At 42.0% G+C, this 26,371-nt stretch overlaps 2 protein-coding genes across 2 annotated transcripts; both read left to right on the top strand.

Annotated features, from left to right (window-relative positions):
* The first annotated feature begins 932 nt into the window (after nt 1-932).
* On the top strand, nt 933-20,685 carry LOC117421315 (tripartite motif-containing protein 14-like). Its single transcript, XM_059025858.1, has 7 exons — nt 933-1,295; nt 5,502-6,091; nt 12,536-12,631; nt 14,810-15,043; nt 15,279-15,441; nt 16,005-16,091; nt 19,904-20,685. The coding sequence occupies exons 2-7, from the start codon at nt 5,561-5,563 to the stop codon at nt 20,437-20,439; spliced, it is 1,647 nt and encodes a 548-aa protein (XP_058881841.1). The 5' UTR covers nt 933-1,295; nt 5,502-5,560; the 3' UTR covers nt 20,440-20,685.
* A 2,791-nt stretch (nt 20,686-23,476) lies between these two features.
* On the top strand, nt 23,477-25,379 carry LOC117420499 (tripartite motif-containing protein 14-like). The gene is made up of 2 exons (XM_034033948.2): nt 23,477-23,509; nt 23,851-25,379. Exons 1-2 carry the CDS (start codon nt 23,477-23,479, stop codon nt 24,547-24,549), a joined length of 732 nt encoding a protein of 243 aa, XP_033889839.1. The 3' UTR covers nt 24,550-25,379.
* Nucleotides 25,380-26,371: the final 992 nt, after the last annotated feature.

Below are 26,371 nucleotides of genomic sequence, written 5' to 3'. Positions count from 1 at the left end.
ATGAATTAACCAATACGTTTATGAATTACTGTATGAACTGACAAATTTATGTACAAATTGCTGGAAAAATTGACCAATTGACGAATTGACAAACAAATTGACAAATTTGTTTGACAACACCTTAAAGGGGGAGGAATTTTATAGTGCAGTATATGGAGTGACCACTAGATGGTAGTGTAGAGTGTTTTGGATAGCCTCTTAATGTGGTTCCTCTTGATAGAGTTTCAATGTGTGCTCCTTCATCCCATGATGGCCACATTGTATTAGCAATGCTCCAAAATAAAAGTTCTTTCACTGTAACACTGTAACAGCAGCTTCTTTATTCATATGACCTCACTTTAAGTTCCTCTTTCAAATCTGTGTGCTAGAAGAGTAATTAACAGTCTTGTTAATGATGAGGAAACTGTTGCATTAAGTGCTAGTTAACAAGATTTTTAACTATATTCTAGTCTCCAAATATCTAATGATGATGCTAAAGATATCAAAAACAAAATGTAAATCCATCCTGCGTGGCAGGGACATATTGTATATGATGGTGCATGTTTGTTTAGGAAAATACATTTCAGAAACAAAATATATAAATGAAACCTTTCTATGTGAAATACAATTAATTTAATTGAAACAGTGGGTAATCATTGTCTGTTTTTCATTTGTTCCCTATTTTACTGTATTTAATCCTGCACTTAACCCAATTTGTAGTATTTTGTATTTCACTTGCACTCGTATCTAACCCTGATGTAACTGTCAACACTTATCTACTCTTGAACTGCCCCAATTATTATTGATGTGCATTAACATTTACATTTGAGTTAGTGGCACGAATGCAGAAGATTACAAAACAACAGGGTTAAAGTACAGAAAAAGTGATTACACTTCTGGATCCCTTCCCAGCTTCAGCCACATACAGTGTTCTCAATCTGTACTGCTGAGACACTGAATGCTTTCAGTTCCTGATTCGTAAAAGACAGATGATTGGTTCTCCAGGTTTTCAGTGCATCTTGAGACAACATAACTTTGCTTCTTTGTAGTAAGGTGTATCTCCCAACCAATCAAAATTATGCAAGTTAGATGACGAATCATAATCTCTCAGCGAAACGATATTCAACAGGAGCTAGGCAGTTTAGCCTGAGAAGAGGGCCATTGTGGATGATTCACTGCTAACTTTAAAACAAGCTGCGCAAGAGAAGGAACAGTGAGCCAGAAAATTATCGAGACTTGTAAATCTATCTCTCTCTCTCCTTTTTTTTTTAGTTTTTTTTTTTTTTAGTTTTCCTGACCATTAAAGCAAGTGACTGGTGAGTACAGTGTTTCTTTAAAATGTGTGTTGTTTTTACTTCCTGGGTAGGGTGACCAGATTTTCAAAGTTCAAAACTGGGACACATTGTTAAATAATTGATAAGACTAATTAAACCATTTAAACATAGGCTATTGTAATGGTTATTTAAATAGCCATCCTCTCACTCTTAGTACTACCAGTATTATCTGTATTTTTTTTTTTTTAATTTCAGTACACTCCTGGGTGTATAATTTGTGGCTAATTAGTTTAAGTAGCCATAGTGCTATACATATTGTGTACTTTTATATTGAGTTCAATAATAATAATAATAATAATAATAATAATAATAATAATAATAATACAGTGCACTCAGTTTAGATGTCATGAGTTCCCGCATGTATGCACAGGGACCACACAAGGGTTTATTTTGTTTGTTTGTTTTATTAGCGGTTGTTTTCCCACCGCACTGTAAGAAAAATAAAACCAACACTGGTTTAAAACTGTAAATCAAGACTCCAGCCTGATCATTTACACTGTCCTCGGCCACGTCACATTACAATTAACAAAAGCGCCTCCGCGCATCAGCAGTTTAAATGTCAATGGTGTTCAGTCACTGAGGACAATACATCATGGGCAAGCAACTTGTTATATGATCACGATTATGTTTATTCAAGGCTGCAGAATCCTGTTTTACTACAGTATACTTGAGAAGCGAACGTCTCGTGAGGGTGCCTAGTTTAACTGCCACGTGGTGTTACGTGTAATGGCCTTTGAATTAAAATGATATTACAGTACAGTATTTTACTGTCAGGACTACCAATGCATTTAAGCATCTGTGGCTTACTTATTTTCTGTTGCGATGCAATTCTCACAGTTTTTCATTAAGCGGAGATGAAAAGCTCTGCAATCCCCCCCCTCCCCCTCCTCCTCACTGCCCCACGCTGCAATCCCTCTTCCTCTACATGCATATCACACAATAACACTGCTGTAAGTATGTATTCAATGAATGTGTATTCACTTTATTGAAACAAATTTTCATGAACAGAACACAAAAATCATACCTGCACAATGCAGTGGCGCAGGCACATTTGATTACAAACAATGCAGTGTTTCCTGCATCACTGAAATCCATGCTGAAATGATTCTTATAAGCAGATTGCTTGATTCTTACAAGCAGATTATTTTACATTAGTTAGTGGTTTTGATCACTATATGCAGTTGATTCTTATATCAGTGATTCTTCTAAACTGAGTGCACTGTAATAATAATAATAATAATAATAATAATAATAATAATAATAATAATAATAATCAATTAAATTAAATCATTAAAAATAAATGTATGTTTTGGCACTTTTCTTTCTTTTTTTTAACTCACTGTGTCATGCTCTATTTATTGATGTTGTTGATGTGGTTTAACCTGGTGGATTCGTAATGCTTGCAACCGCTCACTGCTCTGGGCTAAATTCCGCCATAATCATGTTCGAGTTATTTCCATGTGAATAGGCCATAATGATAATGTAGTTTTCAAACTTTTTTTTTTTTTTTTTCTCCTTTGGACAGTGTTTTTTTTTTGTTTCTTTTTCTTAATTTACTGTAATGTTTACACTGGAAATTTGTCAGATTTTACACAAAACAAGGCAAAGGCTAGTGACAGCAGGAATATGAAAATTGGAGACTGCTATATTTAAATGCCAGTGTATTTATGAAACATGTCTTAAAACATCGGGATTTGTTTGAATGCGTTTTTTTTTTATATACCATGCTCTGTAAAAAGAGGACTTATTGTTCCTTTAAACTGTTACTGAGAGGGAAGTGTTTTTTTTTAAGCATTTTATTTGCAGGATAATCGATGTCAACGTCAGGGTTCGATTTACAATAAGAGGGCCACTGCAATTTTGCCTACAGCAGGGGAAACAAGGCAGTCGATTTTTGACGATGAGCGTACTGCCTCTCCCATATCCCCCCAGTTCACCCGGATTTTCTTTTTGAATTCCAGGCTGTAGGTAGAAACCTGGCTGCGCTGGTAGCTGCACGTAGGCAGCTTTGGCTTTCCCAGGGTCAAAGCACCGCTGTTGGATGTTCCGATCACTCCAGAGCATACGTTTGGTCCCATGGTGGATGAGATGCTTTTTAACATGTTTCACTAGTTAAACAGGAGAAGTACACAAGGTAGTGATAATCTATTATAAAAAGAAAACAGATAGATAAATTAATGCACCTCAAGATTGTATTTTATCTATCATTCGTACTGATAAAACAAGGAAGCCGTTACTTGGATCATGGTAACGTTATGGCTAGCTATTTTATTTTCCACAGTCAGAATTTTGATAAAGTAAAAATTATCTATGTGTTCATTTTTAGCGTGGGTGAAACCAGGGTTAACATTATAACAAAACCGGAGCAGCCATTCTCCATGACAGATTAAATTAGCATTTTATAGACAGTGAATAATCTTATATATGCTGTTAGGTCATTGCCTGTTGTCTTATAAAATCGTAATGTTTTTAACAGTTATTTAATTTTACTATTGGTCTATAAAATAAACTTCATACCTTGACGCTGCATCCACGTTGATCTGGTACTAGGTATTTGTACTCCACTGTCCATCAATTTGCATTGCGGGCCTCACGCGTATCAATATGGGGCGGTACAAACCTCAATGATCTACAAATTGGGAAGCACTATTAGTAATGGTGTCCCGCTTTATGAAAGATACTAACAATGTACATGTTTAAAAAAAATAATACCGGTAATTGTGTACGTGTTCACTCAGGGTCGGTCATATAAACAGCATACAAAATGCTACCAAACATATGTTAACTTCGAGCCTTGATAGAGGTTTACTCTATATCATGGTTCACTTCTCGTCTTAGGTAACCCTAATAAGCATTAGCTTTATTTAGTAAGTGAAGTTTTCATTGTATAGTTAACATCTTCTTAGATAAAGCAGTAAGGACTTCTTAAGGTAGCAAGTCTGGGTTACCCCAAAGAACAATTTGAAGAACATGGTACAGCACTAATAGCTTGGAAGCCATTTTTGAGGACAAGGTTCAGTGGTACAAATAAATAACTTGGCAGTCATTATGAATAACATGGTTATTGAGAAAACTCTTGTTTTATGGGATTTTGGAACAAAGGCACTAGAGAGAGTCTGATTGGCGGGTCACATGACAGCTGACACTTCCTTTGAAGTGAAGGTGTTAAGCACTGTCTCTTCTGTGTCTATGAATGTCAGAATTATTATCTTAAAATTAGTGCTTGTAACTTTTTAAGGTAATAAAACTTGCCACATCACTCCTAGTTTATATTAGGTCTTATTTATATGTTCCTATAAAATGTGCCTTTCTTTTGGCATTTAATGCAGGTAGATCAGAGTGTTACTTAATGTTATCTTATTTATTACTGATTTGATTTGGATATCTTTATTTAGTCTATTAATTCCAATGAATTTATGTATTATTTATTTAGTTTGAAATCTTTTAATTTCCTAAATATATTTTCAATTTACATAGTTACATCAGCCATTCTAGGACCTTTGAGAGTCCAGGAAATCTGGGTTGTTACCTAATTTGCTAAAATGTTTTCATTTGAGGTGTTAAGGTTTACCGCTTACCCCATGTTGTTTAGATTCTTAGGAAAACCAGTCAGTGTTTCCGAATTCGCAGTCTTAAAGTAGCTAGACCTAAAGTTGGTCAGAAATATTTTGAGATAAAGATACAGTAATTGTAATGATTCACTTTTTAAAATATTGGCTTCAGTTTTTAAAATGAGCCAAGCAGGAAATTGCAGGGTAATGGACTAATGTTAAAGTATGAGGGGAAAGCTTAGTGTCAGCTGAAATCCAGTCTTTGAGAATCTAATGATTAAAGGTGCATGTACAGAAATGTTTTTTCTGTGATGTGGACAATCAGGTTTTTCAGGCTGTTTGGCAAGTAATAATGTTATCAAGAGCTATAGAGGAGGGTGGTGGGTGTGTGGTTAAGCACAGAGAAATTATGGTAGGCAATTTAGCTCTGTGTTATTTTATTTTACTGGAACCTTATCAATCATTTTCCTTTCCCTTTAATCTCTCTCCATGTGTCATGTGTTACCAGGAGACGAAACCACTATCTGAACAGTACTTTGGACTTGACAGTAGATAGCAATAGTAACTGCTGGTGCATATTTTGTAAAATTCTAGGGCGGGACCTATTACTGATATTGACTGTATCCCACATTTCCAGATCTAGAGGGCCAGGGAGCCACCAGGAAATCGGAAGGCACGCTTTACGTAAGTGCAACGATGGCAGAAGGTTTTTCTGCCCCTTGCTCTGAGCCAATATGCGGTGTCTGCCAGAGAGTAAGTGTGGTGCCAGTCATGCTCTCCTGCTGGCACCCTTTCTGCTTGCGCTGCATTGAGGGCTTTTGGACCCGGAACCCAGGTGTTGATCACGGCTGCCCCATATGTCTGAAAGGGCCCTCCCCAGGTGGTCTTACACACCGGACATGCCCAAGGAAATCAGAAGACACCTGTAGTGTTTCATGTGACTTCTGCCTGGGAGAGAAGCTGCCGGCTGAGAAGACTTGCCTGACCTGCATGGCCTCTTTCTGTGGGCTCCACGTGCAGCCACACCTGACTGGGGACACCTTCCGCAGTCACAGGCTGACGGACCCCAGTGATGACCTGAGCAGGAGCTGCTGTCTGGATCACAGCAAGCCACTGGAGATGTTCTGCAGGGACTGCAAGCTGTGCATCTGCAATGTGTGCCCTATCCTGGGCAAGCACCAAGGCCACCGCATCAATACCATCGACCAGGCGGCAGAGGAGAGAAGGGTACTGGGTCTCTAATATATTTATTGTTTTCTGGTACTTTTAGGGTAATTTAGGATTTCATAAATAAGTATGACAAATAACTTCATCACTCTACATTAAGATTTCAGTTAGCTAGTAGTGTGTAATAACCAAATGTTTTTAAGTACAAGTTTTTATCACCTATTAATAATTTTCAAATGTGCTTAGTTCTGGAAACTACTATTAGCATATTAAATGTCAAACAGAGTTATAGGAATGACTCCAGCCAGGAATAAAAGTAAACTAATACAGTATGCTGGCTGGTAAAGTTTCACTGCTAATGCCTGCTGGTTATGTAATAAACAACTTTTACTACAGAACAAAGCTATAGGAAATAAAGGGTATTGCCACTACTATTTTAAATATTCTAATTGTTTCTGTATGCATCTAGGTAGTCAAATACTGCCTGCAAATCATTTTAATATTTCTGATACTGAAATCAAAAAGTGGAACAATGGTAAATGAAGGATTTTATTTAAGGAATACTTGGGAATAAATAAGACACAATTGGAAATATTTGTCCCATTGTTTTGAATGACTGAAAAACTGCTCACAGTCCAAAACAGTTAAATCAATACACTCCTATTAAATCATTTCTTATTTATTTCAAACTATTTAACCGCACTTCTTATAGACTTCGTGGGGTTAAAATGTTTTTGCATTGCATTTTAAAGTTTTTTTCATTCTTATCTCTGCCATATTAAAAAGGTGTATGTTGATAAAACCTGTATTAAACTAAAACATTTTTTGTACATTTCTGGTTGTGTTGTGCAGTCATCAGCCTTCACATCAAAATGTAAATGTCGAATATAATGCAATATTGGCTTAACACGAGACAATTATTTAAAGAATGATTGAGCTCAATCAAATGAGGAAGTGGAGTTACGGTGTAACTTCAGAAAAATATGAGTAAATGGTTTACTGCTCTTGGTTAAAAGATGCATGTATTTGCAGATCGTACAAAATGGGCTGTCCTTCACATGGCTGTTAGGCTGTTACATCCCTGTAATATCTGCATCTTGTAAGTCCGTTTTAGTAACAATGGACAAGATCAGACAGACCTTGACTGAAGGCTGTTAGTGGCCGATGCAATGTATCCAAGACTACTATATGATTTAGACATTATTTTTTTGTCAGGGACAACATACAATTATAATATTGATGCCATGTCATAAATTGCATTGTATACTCAGTAAAGCCAAATGGCTAATTTCCCTTTCAAGTCGAAGACGACCACCAACATTAAGTATGGGATATTCCCTGCCCTAGAGGTAGGTAATATTGAGCTGTATATCAGAGCTGCCGAAGGCCCCTTCCTGTGATGACGCACTCGGTCCCGCCTACCGAGGGTACAAAACCGTCACCTCACCGGAAGATCTCACTCTTTTTCCTTCTCAAGACGGTAAGGTAAGACCTCTGTGTCTAGAACTGAGCGTGTTGATAGGAAGAGCCCTCGAGTCGATTTGGGTAGGTTGTAGTTCCTAGCATTCGTGCTGAAAGCTGGCTTGCCGCTTTCCTGGAATCAACGACTCTTGAAAAAGACCGAGTCTTTCATCTTCCTGTCTTTCAACGGCCCCCCTTGGTGGGCCGCTCTCTTTTACTGTCTGTCGTATGTGAGCGGCTGTCTGTGCAGCCACCCGCGAGTGAGTTGTCTTTTCCTAAAGAGAGTTACACAAGTATCCTCCTCGGGGCCAGGCCTGGCCGTATCCACGCTGTCGAGTGACCCAGCCGCGCTCCCTTCCTCAGGGCTAGGTACTGCCGTATCCCCGTCCGAGCGGAGCCGGCGGCCGAACCTGACCGCTGTCGGTTCATGTGCGTTCGGTATACTCTCTCTCTCTCTTTCTTTCCTTCTTATAAACTGTAATTTTTGCTTGACAAAAACTTCACCCACCGCGGCTTCGGCCTCTGTCCCCCCCGGTACACGCTTTGCGCTGACCAGGTGTGTGTGTTGACCACGTGGTCTGGGTACGCACTTTGCGTAGTGTCCTCTCCGGCGCTGCGGTACCGCGGCGCACGCATAGCCTGATTTCTCTTGACACAGGCTGCGTATTATCCGATGCCAGCGTAGGAGCATAACGCAACACGGTACTTGGTTGCCAGTACGCAGTGTACGCAGAACGATATTCACAGCGCACATAACGCGCAGGTGCTTTACTGCCTTGCAGTTTAGAAAAATAAATAAATAAATAAATAAATAAATAAATAAATAAAATGTAGTATGATATCAAACGGCAGCGCTGCTGCGCCCCGCTGTTGAGTTACATACGCAGGCTTGCTTCAGCCTGCATACTCGGTGGGCTTGAAAAACAAAACAAAATCAGTTAACCACGTTGCCGTGGTGACTGATATTTTTACCCACACAGCTTCTCTGGTGTGTGTGTGCGCATTTGTTTCTTACTGCCCGACAGTTAGAAATAAATAATAAGCTGATTCTTCCACGGGAACCCAGCTCTGCTGTGTCCCGCTGTTGAGTTGAATCCGCCAGTTTGTTTCAGCCCGCCTACTTGGCACGCTTGGTCACCCACCTGGCATGGTGAATGTGTTTCTCCCATAGCCGAATGGCTGGGTATAAGCCTGTATGTTCCTGTTACTGCCTTTGCAGTTAAAAAGAAATAACAGGTTGCAGCTCCTTGAGCCTGTGCTCCACCCTGGCATACCCTATGCGCTGCCACGTTATTATTATTATCCACGATGTGTGACTGCACGCGGTCCAGAACCAGGTTATCGGCGCTCTGCACCATGGTGCAGCACCATGCGCTCCCCTGTACTGCTCTCCTGGTTGCCTACCGCAGCCACTCGAGTCTGGGTATCCACCCTGGTGTATGCTGGGTATCCACCCTGGGTATCCACCCTGGTGTATGGGGCAGCAGTGTGGAGTAGTGGTTAGGGCTCTGGACTCTTGACTGGAGGGTTGTGGGTTCAATCCCAGGTGGGGACACTGCTGCTGTACCCTTGAGCAAGGAACTTTACCTAAAATTGCTCCAGTAAAAACCCAACTGTATCAATGGGTAATTGTATGTAAAAATAATGTTATATCTTGTAATAATTGTAAGTCGCCCTGGATAAGGGCGTCTGCTAAGAAATAAATAATAATAATAATAATAATAATGCTATGCGCTACCCCAGGTTGTGTTGACTTCACGCAGTTAAGGCTGGGCGCCCCCAGTCGGCGCCCTCGGTGTTTAGATGCTCCATGCCTCAGTGCTTAGCACCACAGCATGTGAATAACACCTGCACTTGGTGCCCCGATGCTTCGGTGCACCAGTACTGTATTCTGCCTCACTCAGTGTCCTCGTTGCTTCTGCACCCTTAGTGCCTGAGTGCCTCAGTACACGGCTGAGCTGTACGTGGCGCTGTACCTGGCCAGGCAGCAGGCTCAAGCCCTTGCTGTGGCCCTAGCTCAGCCAATAACGCCAGCCCCGGAGCTGACCCCGCCTGCACCGGTGGTTGCCCCGGATGTTACGTGCTGGCATCTGCCGTACTCGCCAGGCTGTCCGGCCGGGCGAATGGTTTATCACCCACCCAACTAGAGTTACTCCACAAGCGCCCGATCCAAGTGTGGCTCAGTGCCTTAGGCTGCACCCCAAGCGCGACAGACACCGTCAGCTGACAGTGTCTCGCCTAGGATGGGAAGCCCTACGCTGGTGGAAGCAAGCCTCTCTTCTGAGCGAAGGCGCAAGCATAAGAGTGATACACAACTGTCAATTGGTTATGACAGACGCACCCAACTCTGGTTGGGGTGCTGGTCTGGGCAGGTGGAGGAGTTCGCGGACCCTGGTCAGATTGCTGGACATAATGCGTGGGAACTGAGAGCAGCCCACGAGTGGTCCAAAGCGTTTTTTGTACGCTTTCCCTCCTATACCGCTGCTCCCAGCTTTTCTAGGAAAAGTCGGGTTAGAGAAAGCGTCAGTTCTCCAGGTGGCCAGGAGAATGTGGTTTTCGACCCTGTGCCAGCTGTTGCATAGCCAGTCCTGGGAGATTCCACTTCGTTGGATCTCCTCAGTCAGGCGGAAGGCTCTCTTTGTCACCCGGAGCCACGCAGGTTCCAGCTATGGGTCTGGCCCCTGTAAGGGACTGCTGGCTAACCCTAGGGCTATCGGACGCAGTTGTGGGTACCATGCAGAGCGCTAGGGCTGACTCCACTAGGTTTTTTGTATACCTATAAGTGGAAGTATTTTCAAGCTTGGTATCTGTCTAGAAACCATGACCCCATCACTTGCCCTAGGCCAGTCATATTGCAGTTCCTGCTGGAACTGCTTGGTGCTGGAAGGTCACCTTCCACCTTGCAGGTGTATTCAGTGGCTATCTCTGCTTGCCATGCCCCCGTAGATTCTATGTCTCCGGGTGCGCATTTTTGGCTACCCATTTCCTTAAAGGCGCACCGTGATTACGCCCTCCTAGGAGGACTGTTCACCCCGAATGGAGCCTTAATATTGTACTAGAGGCTCTCATGAAGGCCTGTTTGAGCCCTTAAACTCCATTGAGCTGAAGTATCTGTCTATGAAGACAGCCTTCCTCTTAGTTATCACCTCCGTAAAGCGGATCAGTGAGCTGCAGGTGCTGTCTGTGCACAGCTCCTGCATGCGAGTGTGGGAGGATGGAAGCGGAGTGTCGCTGCGCACCGACCCCGCTTTCCTCTCCAAGGTGATTACAGCTTTCCACATTAACCAGTCTGTGGAACTGGAGTCTTTTCATCCACCTCCGTTGCTTCAACGGAGGATGAGAGATTTAATTTTCTCTGCCCAGTGCGGGCATTGAGATGTTACGTGCTTAGGACAAGAGCGCTGCGTCAATCTGACCAGCTCTTTGTCTGTCACGGAACACAGACCCTAGGACAGCCCCTCTAAGCAGCGTCTGTCACACTGGATTGTGGACACAGTCTCGACTGTGTGTAATGGTGCTGGGTTACCCCCACCTGGTAGAGTAGCTGCGCATTCGACTAGAGGGTTTGCTACATCTTGGGCCCTTTTTAAGGGCGCTTCGATGTCTGACATTTGTACTGCGGCCAGCTGGGCTACGCCACATACTTTCACCAGATTCTACTGCGTTAATGTGGTAGATCCTGCTGTGCCGTCTGTGGGCACAAGGGTCCTTGAGGGTGTAAGTTCACACCGCTAACCTCTGGGTTAGACAGCGCTTGTGCATCCCTCATATGCTGTCGTTCCTTCTCCCTCATGACGGCTCTGGTATACATTATCCCATACTTAATGTTGGTGGTCGTCTTCGACTTGAAAGGGAACGTTAGGTTACTTACCGTAACCCTGGTTCCCTGAAAGAGAAGACGACCACCAACCATGAGGTCGCTTCGGTCACCCTCACGGGTTCGGCGGAAAAAGAGGGAGATCTTCCGGTGAGTGACGGTTTTATACCCTCGGTAGACGGGACCGAGTGCGTCATCACAGGAAGGGGCCTTCGGCATCTCTGGTATAGAGAGCTCAGTATTACCTACCTCTAGGACAGGGAATATCCCATACTTAATGTTGGTGGTCGTCTTCTCTTTCAGGGAACCAGGGTTACGGTAAGTAACCTAACGTTCTGTCGACAGTCCCCAGGCAGGCATGGACGGTAAATAAATAAAGTAAAAAAAAAAAAAAAAAAAAAAATGTCTAGCTTCAACATAACCATATTACATACTGATTTATTTTTTACCAGAATAAATACTAAAGATACGAACTCTACTACTAAAAAAACAATCATAAAATGACCATACTGTATCTGAAGTGATACAATACCATGCTCCCTCGCTATAACGCGGGTCTTAGGGGACACACAATATGAGCGTTATAAACAGGGGAGGGGGTGCCGCGGGACACATAACAACACACATTTGACTAAAATACAAAATAAAATAACACCCTCTCTATTATGCATATATAGTGAAACAAAAATGTTACACTCTGTGAATTAACCATGCATAAAGCACCATGTAATCAACACTATATTTTTTAAAGAAAAAAAGGTAATATTCTCACTCATAGATCATTTTAATTAGCAGTTTTTAAAGTATAAATAGCCTAGCTAAACGGCGGTCGGGAGTTCAGTTCGTGCAAGGGGAGGAGGTAACGGGCTTGACCCAGGGTCAGATACTGTATGTAAAGGGAGAGACAGAAACGGAAGTTAGACTGAGAAGTTGTTTACAGTCTGAACAAAACTGGTACTGTATTTACTGTCGAAATATTGCATGAAATCACTACTATAGGGAATTGGGGGACCTGCTGTAGGAGCGTTATATTCTAAAAACTATTTATGTGCTTGCTACTTACTTATAATTTATTACATGTCTTAATCCTATTTTGTGCAAAACTAAATAATTTGTATCTCCTTTTATCGCAAATATTGTTCATATATTTCTAATAAAGATTACACTTTTGTTTCTGATTGAAATATATATATATATATTTTTATTTCTTTCCTTGTTCCCTGCAGAATCTGCTTAAAGCTTGCCTGAACAGACTTAACTGTAAAAACAAGCAAGAAGCTGCCAATGTCAACCAGATACAGAAGGCTGTGGATGACCTAAAGGTAGAATACAGAATACACTGTGCCCTTACTCTGTTGCTACACACTGTCAGCAGTAGCAGTGTTGGGGTTAATTTTAGATGAACTTTTAAGTTTCGTTTTCTTGAAAGTGAAACTTACGAAAATAGATTCCGAGTGTGGTTTTAGCTCATCACCATTTAAGGTTGTCAGTAGGCAGTATGATGGTATTTGTGAAATCCCCATTTGTACAAAGCTATATTCATGGCCATTATAATATAATAATAGTCTTTAATAATAATTTTATAAAGTGACTTTCATATACAAACATCACAAAGCAATGTACAGTTAATAAAAAAAGACATAGCAGACATTAACATTTAGAGATGTAAACATTAGGAAATGCTAGTGTAAAAAATGATGTTTTAAGACATGATTTAAAAATACCCAAAGTATCAGAGCCCTTGATCACCCCAGGAAGAGCACTCCACAGTCTTGGTGCATCACTTCAGAATGCTGTGTCACCCACTGAATGTAACCTTGTTTTTGGAGTAATTAAAAGATCAGAGACCTTTGACTGCAAATTTGTGAAGGAATATAGTTGTTTACTAAATCTTTTATGTAGCATGGTGCCAATCCGCTTAGGGCTTTATAGGTCATCAACAGAATTTTTAAATCAATCCCAGACTTGACAGGCAGCCAATACAAGGATGCCAAACAGGAGTTATATTTTCGCAGGTATTAGATTTTGTTAAAACCTGTGCAGCTGAATTCTGAACATACTGCAAAGGCACGTACTAACTTATCAGCATCAGACAAAGACTGAATAGGACGTAATTGGGAAATACTACTAAAATGACACCCTGGTGACATTCTGCACATGGGACTCAAAGGCTAGACAAGGGTAAAAAATAATACCAAAAAAAAAAGAATTCTCATTTCAGCTGGACCTAATCTCAAGCCCATCAATAACCATACTAAATTTGTCAAGTACACAATTGATGCTGAGAGCCAAGTATCATTACCTTAGTCTTATCACCATTCAACTGCAAAAAGTTCTGTTGCATCCATAGTTTAATTTCCGTCAAGCAATTTGTAAGTACAGAGACAATGAAATCAGTGTCAGGTTTAGTCTGCAGGTATATCTGAGTATCGTCAGCATAAGAATGAAAAGTGACATCATGATGAGGAATTATCTGGCCAAGTGGTAGCATATAAATGCTAAATAAAAGAGGCCCCAATATAGAGCCCTGAGGGACACCAGAGGAAACCAAAAAAGTGTTGGACTCGAAACCTCCCATTGTCACAGATTGCTTCCTATCAGACAGATAGGATCTGTACCAACTAAGTGCAGAGCCAGAAATACCAACAACACTCTCAAACCATTCATACAGTACCAATGAGTGTCCATATAGTCTTTACTTCTCATCGGCCCATTGTCCACCATCTGTCTGTCATCTGTTACTACTGATGATGTTACTGCATAACTGGAGTATTTTTATAAAAAGGCCTGAAACTTAAATAGAAAGTCAGATGCAACAAAGGTCCAAAACCTTTAAGCAGGTTCATTGCAAGTTTTCATTTTTGTACGCTACCTTTTTTAATTTAGATGTTGTGTGGGCAGCTCTATCAGACATGAGCATCTTTCCCAGGTGAGGCCCTACGCATGAGATTGAGTGTGTTTGTGTATTTTATTTCTTTGCACTGTATTATTTGCTTTCTTTCATTTGGTTTTTGTAAATGGAAAGCAAGCCAGACGTGCTGTGAGACTTGCTTATTGGCTGTGTGTGTTGACCAACCAGGGATTGGATGGCTACGACCCTTGACCAGCCAGTGGGCAGGTCTCAGCAGAGGGTCTCGAAATAAGAGGTACGTGCTGACACACTCCCGTGCTGAGAGTCAAAACAAGCTTGTTCATGCTGTGGAGCATAACAAAGACCTTCACCGCTACGTAAGTAGAAAGGAATAAACAGAAACCTAACATCTGACCACAGAGTGTGGAACTGGGGTCAGTGTTTAATAATTCTCCTGTACAGGACAGGGACTAGTTTGGGGATTTCTAAATCCCATAAGTATAGGAGTGTGTCAGCAGGATCTCTCTAGTGTATCAAGAGCAGCACCAGTCATATTCACGTCAGTCCCTCTGTCTTTCTCACTCACTCACAGTGGATTCCCTCACCCCTATTACACAAGGTTATAACACACTGTTCTGTTCTGTATCAGGCCGTTTCTACTGAGAGTAAGTCCTTTCTAGCGGGGCTCTTCGCAGAGCTCCGGCTGATGTTGGACGAAGAGGAGAAAACAGCCAAGAGCTTTGTCGAACAGCAAATGCAATCCGCCCTCCAAACCTATGAAGAGCAAACCAGAGTCTGCCAAGACAGAATCAACATCACTGACAGTTTCACACAGACCGCCAAGCAGATTTACAAGTGTGATGATGCTGTACAGCTTTTGAAGGTACTGTCATAAACTGATTCCTGAATGTAAATCATTTTTCCCTATACATTATTATGCAAACTAAATGGGTTCAAGGGGTGTTTGTTGTAAGATCGACTTGTTCAGATAATCAAATTATTGCTATGAAATGTGACATTCCCAGTCCAGAACCTACCCCCCCCCTCGTACCTTTTAAATATTGAATGCACTGTATCTTTATTTTACATTACCTATATGTTGGGTTTGTTCTCCACAGGACTTCACTGCAACAGAAAAAGACATGCAGCAGCATCAGCAGCCGGCAGATCAAATCCACCCTGTTCCTGTGACCTTCAAGGGGGTTCAGGATTATTTCACCAATTTCAAAAAGGGTCTGCAAGCCATTCTGAAGACGCCTTTAAAGAACAGACTCAAGAAGGGCATGTATTTGTTGGGTTGTTTCTTTATGTGTTGTTTTTTTTAATGTATATTTATTAGCACTGAATTTAACCTGAAGTGTCCCAAAAACATTTAATTTTACCATAAAACAAAATTCAGTACAGTTTTCTATAGTTTAACCATACTCTATCGTTTAACCGTAATCTTGGGATCCAAAAATGCATGCTCCTACAACTAATTGCATTAGTTGTTTTAAAACAATACACCCCACCTAAAATATATTTTCAATAGAAGCTGAAATACTTTTCTCAAATTGTTTTAACATGGACATACTTGCATAGGACCTGATTTTCAAAGCTTGGTAATGGGATTTTGAGGAATAAATCTGCATTGCTTTTGTATTTCAACTGAAATGTAATGCTCTGTTTTGCTCAGTGAAGCTATGTTGTTTATGTAAATAGCTTTGTTTAGTTCCAGAGCTTTATAATTGGAAATTTACTCAACAAAACTTACACAGTGTTGACAATCGGGCTCAGTGTATATAAAGTAAGCAGTGTATTGGAGAAAGTTATCATTATTGTTTTTTCATTTTAATTCATTCTAGGTGTAATGAATGGACCCGACACAAAACAAGTGGTGGGGTTAATGCACATGACTAAAAGTTCAGGGGACAAGTCAACCTTCCTTAAATGTAAGTACCATATTACAGCAAAGAGGTTTTCCTCACATCCCAGTGAAGTATGGCCTGAAACTGTTACTGTGTGGTCAGAGCGAAATCCTCATCCTGGGTTTACACCACATCTGCAGCTCGATTATTGTGAAGCACTTCACCGTCAAACATGACCCCAGGTGCGTACACACTTAAGATAATTTGTTTTACATGTTTGGTTCGGGTTTTTATCAACTCTTTCAGCTGTTTTTGATGTCAAATAGTTTTTTGGTAAAACCTAAAAACCGAACTGCATTACTGTGACAAATAAGTTCAATACAATATTATACAATTTGACACAATGTAGAAAGAATAAAACTAATTTCAATACATACACAGTAAATTAAGCTACCTTAGTAAAAGATAAACTGACAAAAGAATTTAATTTAAAGCAGTTTCCAGATATTTGTCCGCAGCAGCATCCCTTTCGTTTTGCAGCTTCGCCCGGTTCACTGTTTTATTCCAGTTTCACAATTGTTCAGAACCTCAACATTTTTTTTTCTTTCAATACTTTTGCATTTGGCTGTTTTTCTCAGTTTAGCATCATTATTACATTTTTCTAGTCAACAGAGAGTAATTCAACAGATGCTCAAGACTTCCAGCTGCTGTAGGCTAAAATATAGCAAAATAGCTTTAGAACATTATCTTGATGTAAAGTAATCTGTTGTAGTTGAATCATATTATTATTATTATTATTATTATTATTATTATTATTATTATTATTATTATTATTATTATTATTATTATGTTATGGTGTACAGCTATAGCCTAATATTTGGCACCCTCTGTCTTTCAAGGGTTAACATTAAATGAGACACAAATTAAATGAGAAAGTACTTCAACTTATTTTGTATTTGGTGGTTTTAGGGTTAATTTGTTGTGTCAATGTAATTACTTTTTGGGAAACTCCAACTTCTTCTATTTTGGTATCAAATTGCTATAATACTTTGTGTACCCTAGCTTGCAAAATATAAAGGTTTATAACTCCTACATACAAACTCACAAAAGAATGGTGTTGCACCCCATGAAAGTCTTGATGCTTAGGAGTAAATTCAGCAATGTCTAAATTATTTGCGAGTTATTCATATTAATATGTAGGCATTATGAACCATTATATGAGGTAGCGTGTTGTACAATGTAAAGGGAAGATTTTGCATGTTCATAACTAGAGATTACTAACAGGTAGTGTGTTTTAACATTTTACCCCTACCATGCTAGGTAGGAGATACCAACTATTATCAGATGTTATGTAGTTTCTCCCAGATGTAACCAGTTGTGAGACCCCAACGATGATTCAGTTGGAACAGCACGTTCCCCCAACCCTGTTAGCAGACAATAGTTAATATTGGTTTCCAATTTTGCATTTGTCAATTAGCAAGCTAGGATACACAAAGTATTACAGCAATTTGATACCAAAGTAGTAGTAGTTGGGGTTCCCCCAAAAAGTAATTACATTGACACAACAAATTAACCCTAAAACCTCCAAATACAAAATAAGCTGAATTAGTGTCTCATTTAACGTTAACCCTTAAAAGAAGGGATGCCAAATATTATAGCCCTCAGAAAAAAAGAACGAGGAAGCCTAAGAAAGGGTAAAACAGCACAGCAGACACCCTGAAGAATGCATTGCCCCAAAGTAATTTCACATTTTATAGTGTGCGGACATATATCTTAGAAAAAATAAAGACTGTTTTGAGGCAATGCATTTTACACACCCCTTTATCCAATAATAAAATCAAGCCAGCCGCAGCCCTATATAATAGTACTCCATTAAGGCTGGCTTTTCTATATAAAAACGCCTTGCCCCGGGATAATGCCAAGTGTATCATATTGTATGGACTTATGTATAAAGAAAAACACAAAAGCTTCGGTTTTGTCATTTCAGGTTTGCAGTTAACGTTCTCTCGTGTTTAATATTTTAGAATTAGAGGCAGCAAAATAGGCTATGGGAATTACATGGTCATTTTAATTAATGTGTCAACATAAGTTTTAAACGCTTACAAAACTCAGAAATGTTGCTGAATTTGTCATTCAAGGTTGTTTTTAAAAAATCTATTTTTCTGTTTGTTACTTTTTTTGCGGTCAGCACTTTTAAAGATTGTTTCAATAGCAATTCGAGTTTCAATGTTCCAATGTACTGTAGCGTTTCACAAGAGGCAGAAAACAGGAGAGACACGCTTGTTCCTTTTCAAATCCTTTCTCTTTATTTATTTCTACTGCGGGACACTCTCTCGAGCACCCAGACCCAGACAGAGTCCACAGCTCTGTCAGCTTCACAGGATTCACACACAGATACACAGCAAACGTGGCTACCAGAACAACAACAACAGCTGTGTCGCAGCGACTTCTTATAGATTACCTCACCCCCACCCCATATGTTGATGAGAGGAGAGCGATACACATATCCCATTAGTCCACACACTTCGGGCTAATGGGAACACACGGAACATGTGCACACACAGTGTCTCACAGACAGAGGACCAATCACAGGGGAGACACAGACCATGCACTACAAGACTGATACAGACAAACAGGACCAGGGAAGACACAGAACATGCCCACACTCAGACCAGGATCACACAAACAGAGGTAACAAAACACGCGGCGGGAAATACAAAGTGGGAAGGGAACACTATTACAGTACAGGAATTACAATACAACACAAATGCACAGATCCTTACAGTACAAGAGTTGTAGCTAGGGTCATGTTAAAATGTTTCAGCCTTGGTTTTTGACTGATGTTCTTGATGAACTATCAATGATAACACATTTTAGGCAACTTACGTCAGTAGAATACAATGTAAATAGAAAATATCTTTTCTGGTGATTTTTAATTTTTTTTTTATATATATATATATATATATATAAAATGGCAGTTTCGTGACACTCCATAACATTTTTTTAATTTTTTTTTTTATTGTCATTTGTAAATTTCTTTAAAAAAATACCATGAATTTCCCAGGCCCCTAGTCGTAAGGTCAGGGGAGTCCAGGTTCATGTCCTGTGAAGTTGCGAGTCTTCGCTAGGGATTTCAGAGGCAGTGTTGCATTGGCTCTGGGGCTCCCACAGGTTAGGGAGGCATAACTGGCAAGGACTGTTTCGCCTCATCGAGCTACAGCAGAATCTACTGGCTAGGTGACTGGCAAGCTGAAGCAGACAACTGCAGGCCTTTGTTCTCCTGAGGCCTGTAGCTCGCAGACATCCGCTTTTGAGTTCCTGGTGTAGAAGAGGAAGCTGGCTCAGTCATGAGATCGGAGGATGTCCACTGAACCTTCAGTTCTCCTGAGCTGTGTTGGGAATAGCAGTGGTTAGGGAACATAACTGGGCATTCTAAATTGGGGTGAAAATTGAGGGTAAAATAATTTAGCCCTCTAAAATTTTATTAAAAAAAAAAACATTAACAACATTTGACCATCAGTAAAATATACTGCTTATTTACTCTGTATTATTAGTACTTGGCCGATGGATTTGTGTTTGTTACTTATATTTCACATTTGAGATCAATTTTGTGGCTGCACTCTATACTGTACTATAGCTGGCCAATATACATTAATAGAAGGGAGCAGTAAAGGGAATCAGAATGCAAACCAAGACCATAGCAACAGTGATGAATTGGACTGAATGAGAGTAGCATAGCTGCAATCTTTACAAACAAGATTTATTAAAAGAGGGGCTGCTAGAGGCCTACTTGGGGTTTACTGGAGGTCAGCTAAGACTGCTCAAAATCAGGCTAATAGCCACATGCACTGTTTTATTAAGTCATTCTATACAATCCTGTTACTGCCACCCTCTAGATGCCAGATCTCCAACTCTGGAGCCTGACACTCTGCACCCTCGACTGAGGCTGTCGGAGAGCCGGGAGACGGTGAGCTGCGGTTGGTTGCGGAAGTCCTATCCTGACGGGCCCCTGAGATTTGACAAGCTCTGGCAGGTGCTGAGCCGGGACTCATTCTTTGCAGGTCGCCATTACTGGGAGGTGGACCTGCACCGTGCCTGTAAGGGCTGGTGGATTGGGGCAGCCTACCGCTCTATGAGCCGCAAAGGGGACACAGAGGCTTCCCGTCTGGGTTGGAACAGGGGCTCCTGGTGCATGAAGCGCTTTGACTTGGAGTATTGGGCCTTCCACAACGGTACCAGGACTCCTGTGCTGCTGGAAGAAGATCCAGACCGTATTGGTGTCTTTCTGGATTACGAGGCAGGCACCCTCAGCTTTTTCGACGCCATGTGCGGCATGAGGCACCTTTACACCTTTAAGGCCAACTTTACAGAGCCAGTGTATCCAGCTTTGAGGCTCTGGGAGGGGGCTATTACTTTCTGTAAACTCACCTGACACCAATGCTCAAATTCTTTATGTTGTGCTTGATAACGAAGCTGTATTTGATTTACAATGACCTGTAACTGATTACTACCACAACATTAATGGCTGCACAGCAAATACAATACTACAAAGTGTAATGAAAAAAACAAGAAGCAATACTTTAATACTCTAATTAGACAGTGAACACACATTTTGTACCTGTCTGTATTTTGCAGATCTTTCCAATTTTATCGTGTTACTAATAAAAACAAAATATAAGTCTGGTTCAAATTTTTGTTTCATAACATTTCTACCTTCTAAATTAATTAAAAGCATTACTGGAACTCAGGCTTACACAAACTCACTCGTTTTTCTTAGAAAAGCATTGTACAGTCAAATATTCAGTGAGCCATACTCTATGTGGCCTGAGGAAGATCACTGGTTGAGCACTGATGCTTTCTATCAGTGTGCTAGTTTCATGTGCTGCATGCCATAACCCATCAGAAACAAACCTAATTTATGACATTAGCCATGATGAGTTTCTACCATATTTTATTCTGAATATTTGTACGGTTGACACCACCTTCCTAAACAAACAAACAAAAAGACATCATACTGGTCAAATACCTCAGTCACTAACTAATTCCCTTCAAAACATTATCAAACTTAAATATGGCCAAATCATCTGGTAAACTAAATGTAGTTTTTTTTCTAATTAGAAACACTTGTTTTTGGATCTTATTAACAGTAGGCAGTGTCAAATAAGTGTTACAACAGAAAACTGAGTACTTGTATGCATAAAATCAGATTGGAGGATTGTCACGGAGAGGCTTGTGGGTGATGTCTGACCAGGAAATACACAGACAACAATACAACTGCTAAATTGTTAAGTTTGCAGATTACACCAAACTATGTTGAGTAAGAACATAAGAAAGTTTACAAACGAGAGGAGGCCATTCAGGTCATCTTGCTCGTTTGGTTGTTAGTAGCTTATTGATCCCAGAATCTCATCAAGCAGCTTCTTGAAGGATCCCAGGGTGTCAGGGAGTTGGTTCCAGACCCTCACAATTCTCTGCGTAAAAAAGTGCCTCCTATTTTCTGTTCTGAATGCCCCTTTATCTAATCTCCATTTGTGACCCCTGGTCCTTGTTTCTTTTTTCAGGTCAAAAAAGTCCCCTGGGTCGACATTGTCTATACCTTTTAGGATTTTGAATGTTTGAATCAGATCGCAGCGTAGTCTTCTTTGTTCAAGACTGAATAGATTCAATTCTTTTAGCCTGTCTGCATATGACATGCCTTTTTAAACCCGGGATAATTCTGGTTGCTCTTCTTTGCACTCTTTTTAGAGCAGCAATATCCGTTTTGTAACGAGGTGACCAGAACTGAACACAATATTCTAGGTGAGGTCTTACTAATGCATTGTAAAGTTTTAACATTACTTCCCTTGATTTAAATTCAACACTTCTCACAATATATCCGAGCATCTTGTTGGCCTTTTTTATAGCTTCCCCACATTGTCTAGATGAAGACATTTCTGAGTCAACATAAACTCCTAGGTCTTTTTCATAGTTCCCTTCTTCAATTTCAGTATCTCCCATATGATATTTATAAAAACGCCTTGCCCCGGGATAATGCCAAGTGTATCATATTGTATGGACTTATGTATAAAGAAAAACACAAAAGCTTCGGTTTTGTCATTTCAGGTTTGCAGTTAACGTTCTCTCGTGTTTAATATTTTAGAATTAGAGGCAGCAAAATAGGCTATGGGAATTACATGGTCATTTTAATTAATGTGTCAACATAAGTTTTAAACGCTTACAAAACTCAGAAATGTTGCTGAATTTGTCATTCAAGGTTGTTTTTAAAAAATCTATTTTTCTGTTTGTTACTTTTTTTGCGGTCAGCACTTTTAAAGATTGTTTCAATAGCAATTCGAGTTTCAATGTTCCAATGTACTGTAGCGTTTCACAAGAGGCAGAAAACAGGAGAGACACGCTTGTTCCTTTTCAAATCCTTTCTCTTTATTTATTTCTACTGCGGGACACTCTCTCGAGCACCCAGACCCAGACAGAGTCCACAGCTCTGTCAGCTTCACAGGATTCACACACAGGTACACAGCAAACGTGGCTACCAGAACAACAACAACAGCTGTGTCGCAGCGACTTCTTATAGATTACCTCACCCCCACCCCATATGTTGATGAGAGGAGAGCGATACACATATCCCATTAGTCCACACACTTCGGGCCAATGGGAACACACAGAACATGTGCACACACAGTGTCTCACAGACAGAGGACCAATCACAGGGGAGACACAGACCATGCACTACAAGACTGATACAGACAAACAGGACCAGGGAAGACACAGAACATGCCCACACTCAGACCAGGATCACACAAACAGAGGTAACAAAACACGCGGCGGGAAATACAAAGTGGGAAGGGAACACTATTACAGTACAGGAATTACAATACAACACAAATGCACAGATCCTTACAGTACAAGAGTTGTAGCTAGGGTCATGTTAAAATGTTTCAGCCTTGGTTTTTGACTGATGTTCTTGATGAACTATCAATGATAACACATTTTAGGCAACTTACATCAGTAGAATACAATGTAAATAGAAAAGATCTTTTCTGGTGATTTTTAATTTTTTTTTTTATATATATATAAATTGGCAGTTTCGTGACACTCCATAACATTTTTTTAATTTTTTTTTTTTTTTATTGTCATTTGTAAAGTTCTTAAAAAAAAATACCATGAATTTCCCAGGCCCCTAGTCGTAAGGTCAGGGGAGTCCAGGTTCATGTCCTGTGAAGTTGCGAGTCTTCGCTGGGGATTCCAGAGGCAGTGTTGCATTGGCTCTGGCGCTCCCACAGGTTAGGGAGACATAACTGGCAAGGACTGTTTCGCCTCATCGCGCTACAGCAGAACCTACTGGCTAGGTGACTGGCAAGCTGAAGCAGACACCTGCAGGCCTTTGTTCTCCTGAGGCCTGTAGCTCGCTGACATCCGCTTTTGAGTTCCTGGTGTAGAAGAGGAAGCTGGCTCAGTCATGAGATCGGAGGATGTCCACTGAACCTTCAGTTCTCCTGAGCTGTGTTGGGAATAGCAGTAGTTAGGGAACATAACTGGGCATTCTAAATTGGGGTGAAAATTGAGGGTAAAATAATTTAGCCCTCTAAAATTTTATTAAAAAAAAAAAACATTAACAACATTTGACCATCAGTAAAATATACTGCTTATTTACTCTGTATTATTAGTACTTGGCCGATGGATTTGTGTTTGTTACTTATATTTCACATTTGAGATCAATTTTGTGGCTGCACTCTATACTGTACTATAGCTGGCCAATATACATTAATAGAAGGGAGCAGTAAAGGGAATCAGAATGCAAACCAAGACCATAGCAACAGTGATGAATTGGACTGAATGAGAGTAGCATAGCTGCAATCTTTACAAACAAGATTTATTAAAAGAGGGGCTGCTAGAGGCCTACTTGGGGTTTACTGGAGGTCAGCTAAGACTGCTCAAAATCAGGCTAATAGCCACATGCACTGTTTTATTAAGTCATTCTATACAATCCTGTTACTGCCACCCTCTAGATGCCAGATCTCCAACTCTGGAGCCTGACACTCTGCACCCTCGACTGAGGCTGTCGGAGAGCCGGGAGACGGTGAGCTGCGGTTGGTTGTGGAAGTCCTATCCTGACGGGCCCCTGAGATTTGACAAGCTCTGGCAGGTGCTGAGCCGGGACTCATTCTTTGCAGGTCGCCATTACTGGGAGGTGGACCTGCACCGTGCCTGTAAGGGCTGGTGGATTGGGGCAGCCTACCGCTCTATGAGCCGCAAAGGGGACACAGAGGCTTCCCGTCTGGGTTGGAACAGGGGCTCCTGGTGCATGAAGCGCTTTGACTTGGAGTATTGGGCCTTCCACAACGGTACCAGGACTCTTGTGCTGCTGGAAGAAGATACAGACCGTATTGGTGTCTTTCTGGATTACGAGGCAGGCACCCTCAGCTTTTTCGACGCCATGTGCGGCATGAGGCACCTTTACACCTTTAAGGCCAACTTTACAGAGCCAGTGTATCCAGCTTTGAGGCTCTGGGAGGGGGCTATTACTTTCTGTAAACTCACCTGACACCAATGCTCAAATTCTTTATGTTGTTGTAACAGGGGAGAGATCTGTGCTGACTCTGCTGGCGTGTTCACAGTGCTGCAGGAGGGGGGCGGCAGTCGTCCAACAACCGCCTGTCAGTCATAGCCGTGACACGGGGAGGTGGGAGAGTGGGTGTGGACTCTCCCTCTCTCTCTGAATGGCTGCAAGGCGGGTCTTGGGGAGATTGTTGGCCCTATAAGATAATGCTCTGCTGTTTCCTCAGGTCTGCCGTTTTAGACGCGCTGGAGGTGCGGAAAGTGCTGACCGGGAGCGAGGATCAGCGGAGAGAAAGGAGCCTCCGGATAGACAGAATTAGTGAGAGCGGGGTACCTTTGGGCAGAACCCCAGTAGTGAAAAGGCAAGCATAGCGAGCTGGTAGAGTAGGACGGAGATCCGGGTCGTGCGGGTAGCGGCGACCGGGATATTGTTGCCAAGGGCAGCACCTTTTCCTTTGAAGGTTTATTACTGTGTTTTATTTTCTCTTTTTCTTTGGTCTTTTGTTTTCAGTGTTTTGTTTGAGGCACCTGCGAGTGCTACTGTCCGATCCCTGGTTTACCAGACTCCTGGTATTCTCCGTGGCTCTGTTTACCATCGGTGGTACGCAGACCACGGACCCACAGCGCCATCTGCGGGCTAAAGAGATCAACTCCCTGCTCCAAACAAAAATAAAACTGGGCACCTGTGTGGTGACGCCAAATACACCTGTCTGTCTCTGCGTCAGTGAATTACCCACCACCCTTCCACACGTGGTGTCAGAAGTGGGATTCACTGGCATTGCCCCAAGCAGTGCACCTACCCAGAGATAAAAAAAAAAAAAAAAACCCCACAAAACATAATGGATGCCACGCAGTTTGCTGCCCTGATGGAGCTCCTGCGCCAGACTCTCACCGCTGCGGTGCAGGGGGCGGCTAGATCAACAGCCCCAGACCCCCGGTTGCAAAGACCTACTAAAATGACGGCCGAGGATCGACCAGAAGCCTACTTGGAGGTGTTTGAGGCCATGGCGACCTCGGCCGGGTGGGCTCCAGAGCAGTGGGCTAGCTGCCTACTGCCTCAGCTCACGGGTGAGGCGCAAGCAGCGGCGAGGACACTGTCCCCGGAGGCTATGATGGATTACCCAACTCTGAAGGCGGTCATCCTTAATCGCGTGGGGGCCACGCCCGAGGGGTATCGTAAAAAATTCCGGGGGGAACAGTTTGCGGCAGAGAAGCACCCCCGAACCATTGCCCACCGCCTGAAAGATTATGCCCTAGGTTGGCTGAACCCGGACGTAAACACCAAAGCCAGGTTGGTGGAGATGGTGGTGGTGGAGCGCTTCCTGGAGTGTCTGGCCCCGGGTCCTCGGCTGTGGGTCCAGCGACAGGCACCGGATACTCTGGACCGGGCGGTCGAATTGGCGGAGCAGTACCAGGCAGCGGAGCCAACGCCCACGAGACTGCCTGGGAAGAGTGGGGCTACCGGATCATCCCCTCAACTGGCCCCGGAGAGGGCGAAGGGACTGGGGGGAAGGGGTTATCAAGGATTTGGTCGGGGGGTGTCGGCGGGAGCTCCCGGCCCGGGAACTGGGGCAGGGTGGGGCTACCCACGGGCTGCTGCGGTGTCGGACCGGGGTCTCGCGCGGACACCTTATCGGCGAGCCCCTGTTCTGGCTCCGGTATTTCCACCTGTTGCCGAAGCTTCAGGGAGAGAAACCAGCCCACTGAGGTGTTGGACGTGCAGGGAGGTGGGCCACCTCGCCCGGGACTGTCCCGCGATGGAGTGTGACCTCGGCCGACCAGGTAAGCGCGTTCAATTACCTCAGTCA

This window comes from Acipenser ruthenus, chromosome 1, assembly GCF_902713425.1.
Source record: "Acipenser ruthenus chromosome 1, fAciRut3.2 maternal haplotype, whole genome shotgun sequence".
Classification (NCBI taxonomy): Eukaryota; Metazoa; Chordata; class Actinopteri; order Acipenseriformes; family Acipenseridae; genus Acipenser; species Acipenser ruthenus.
This window is presented reverse-complemented; position numbering and strand designations above follow the sequence as displayed.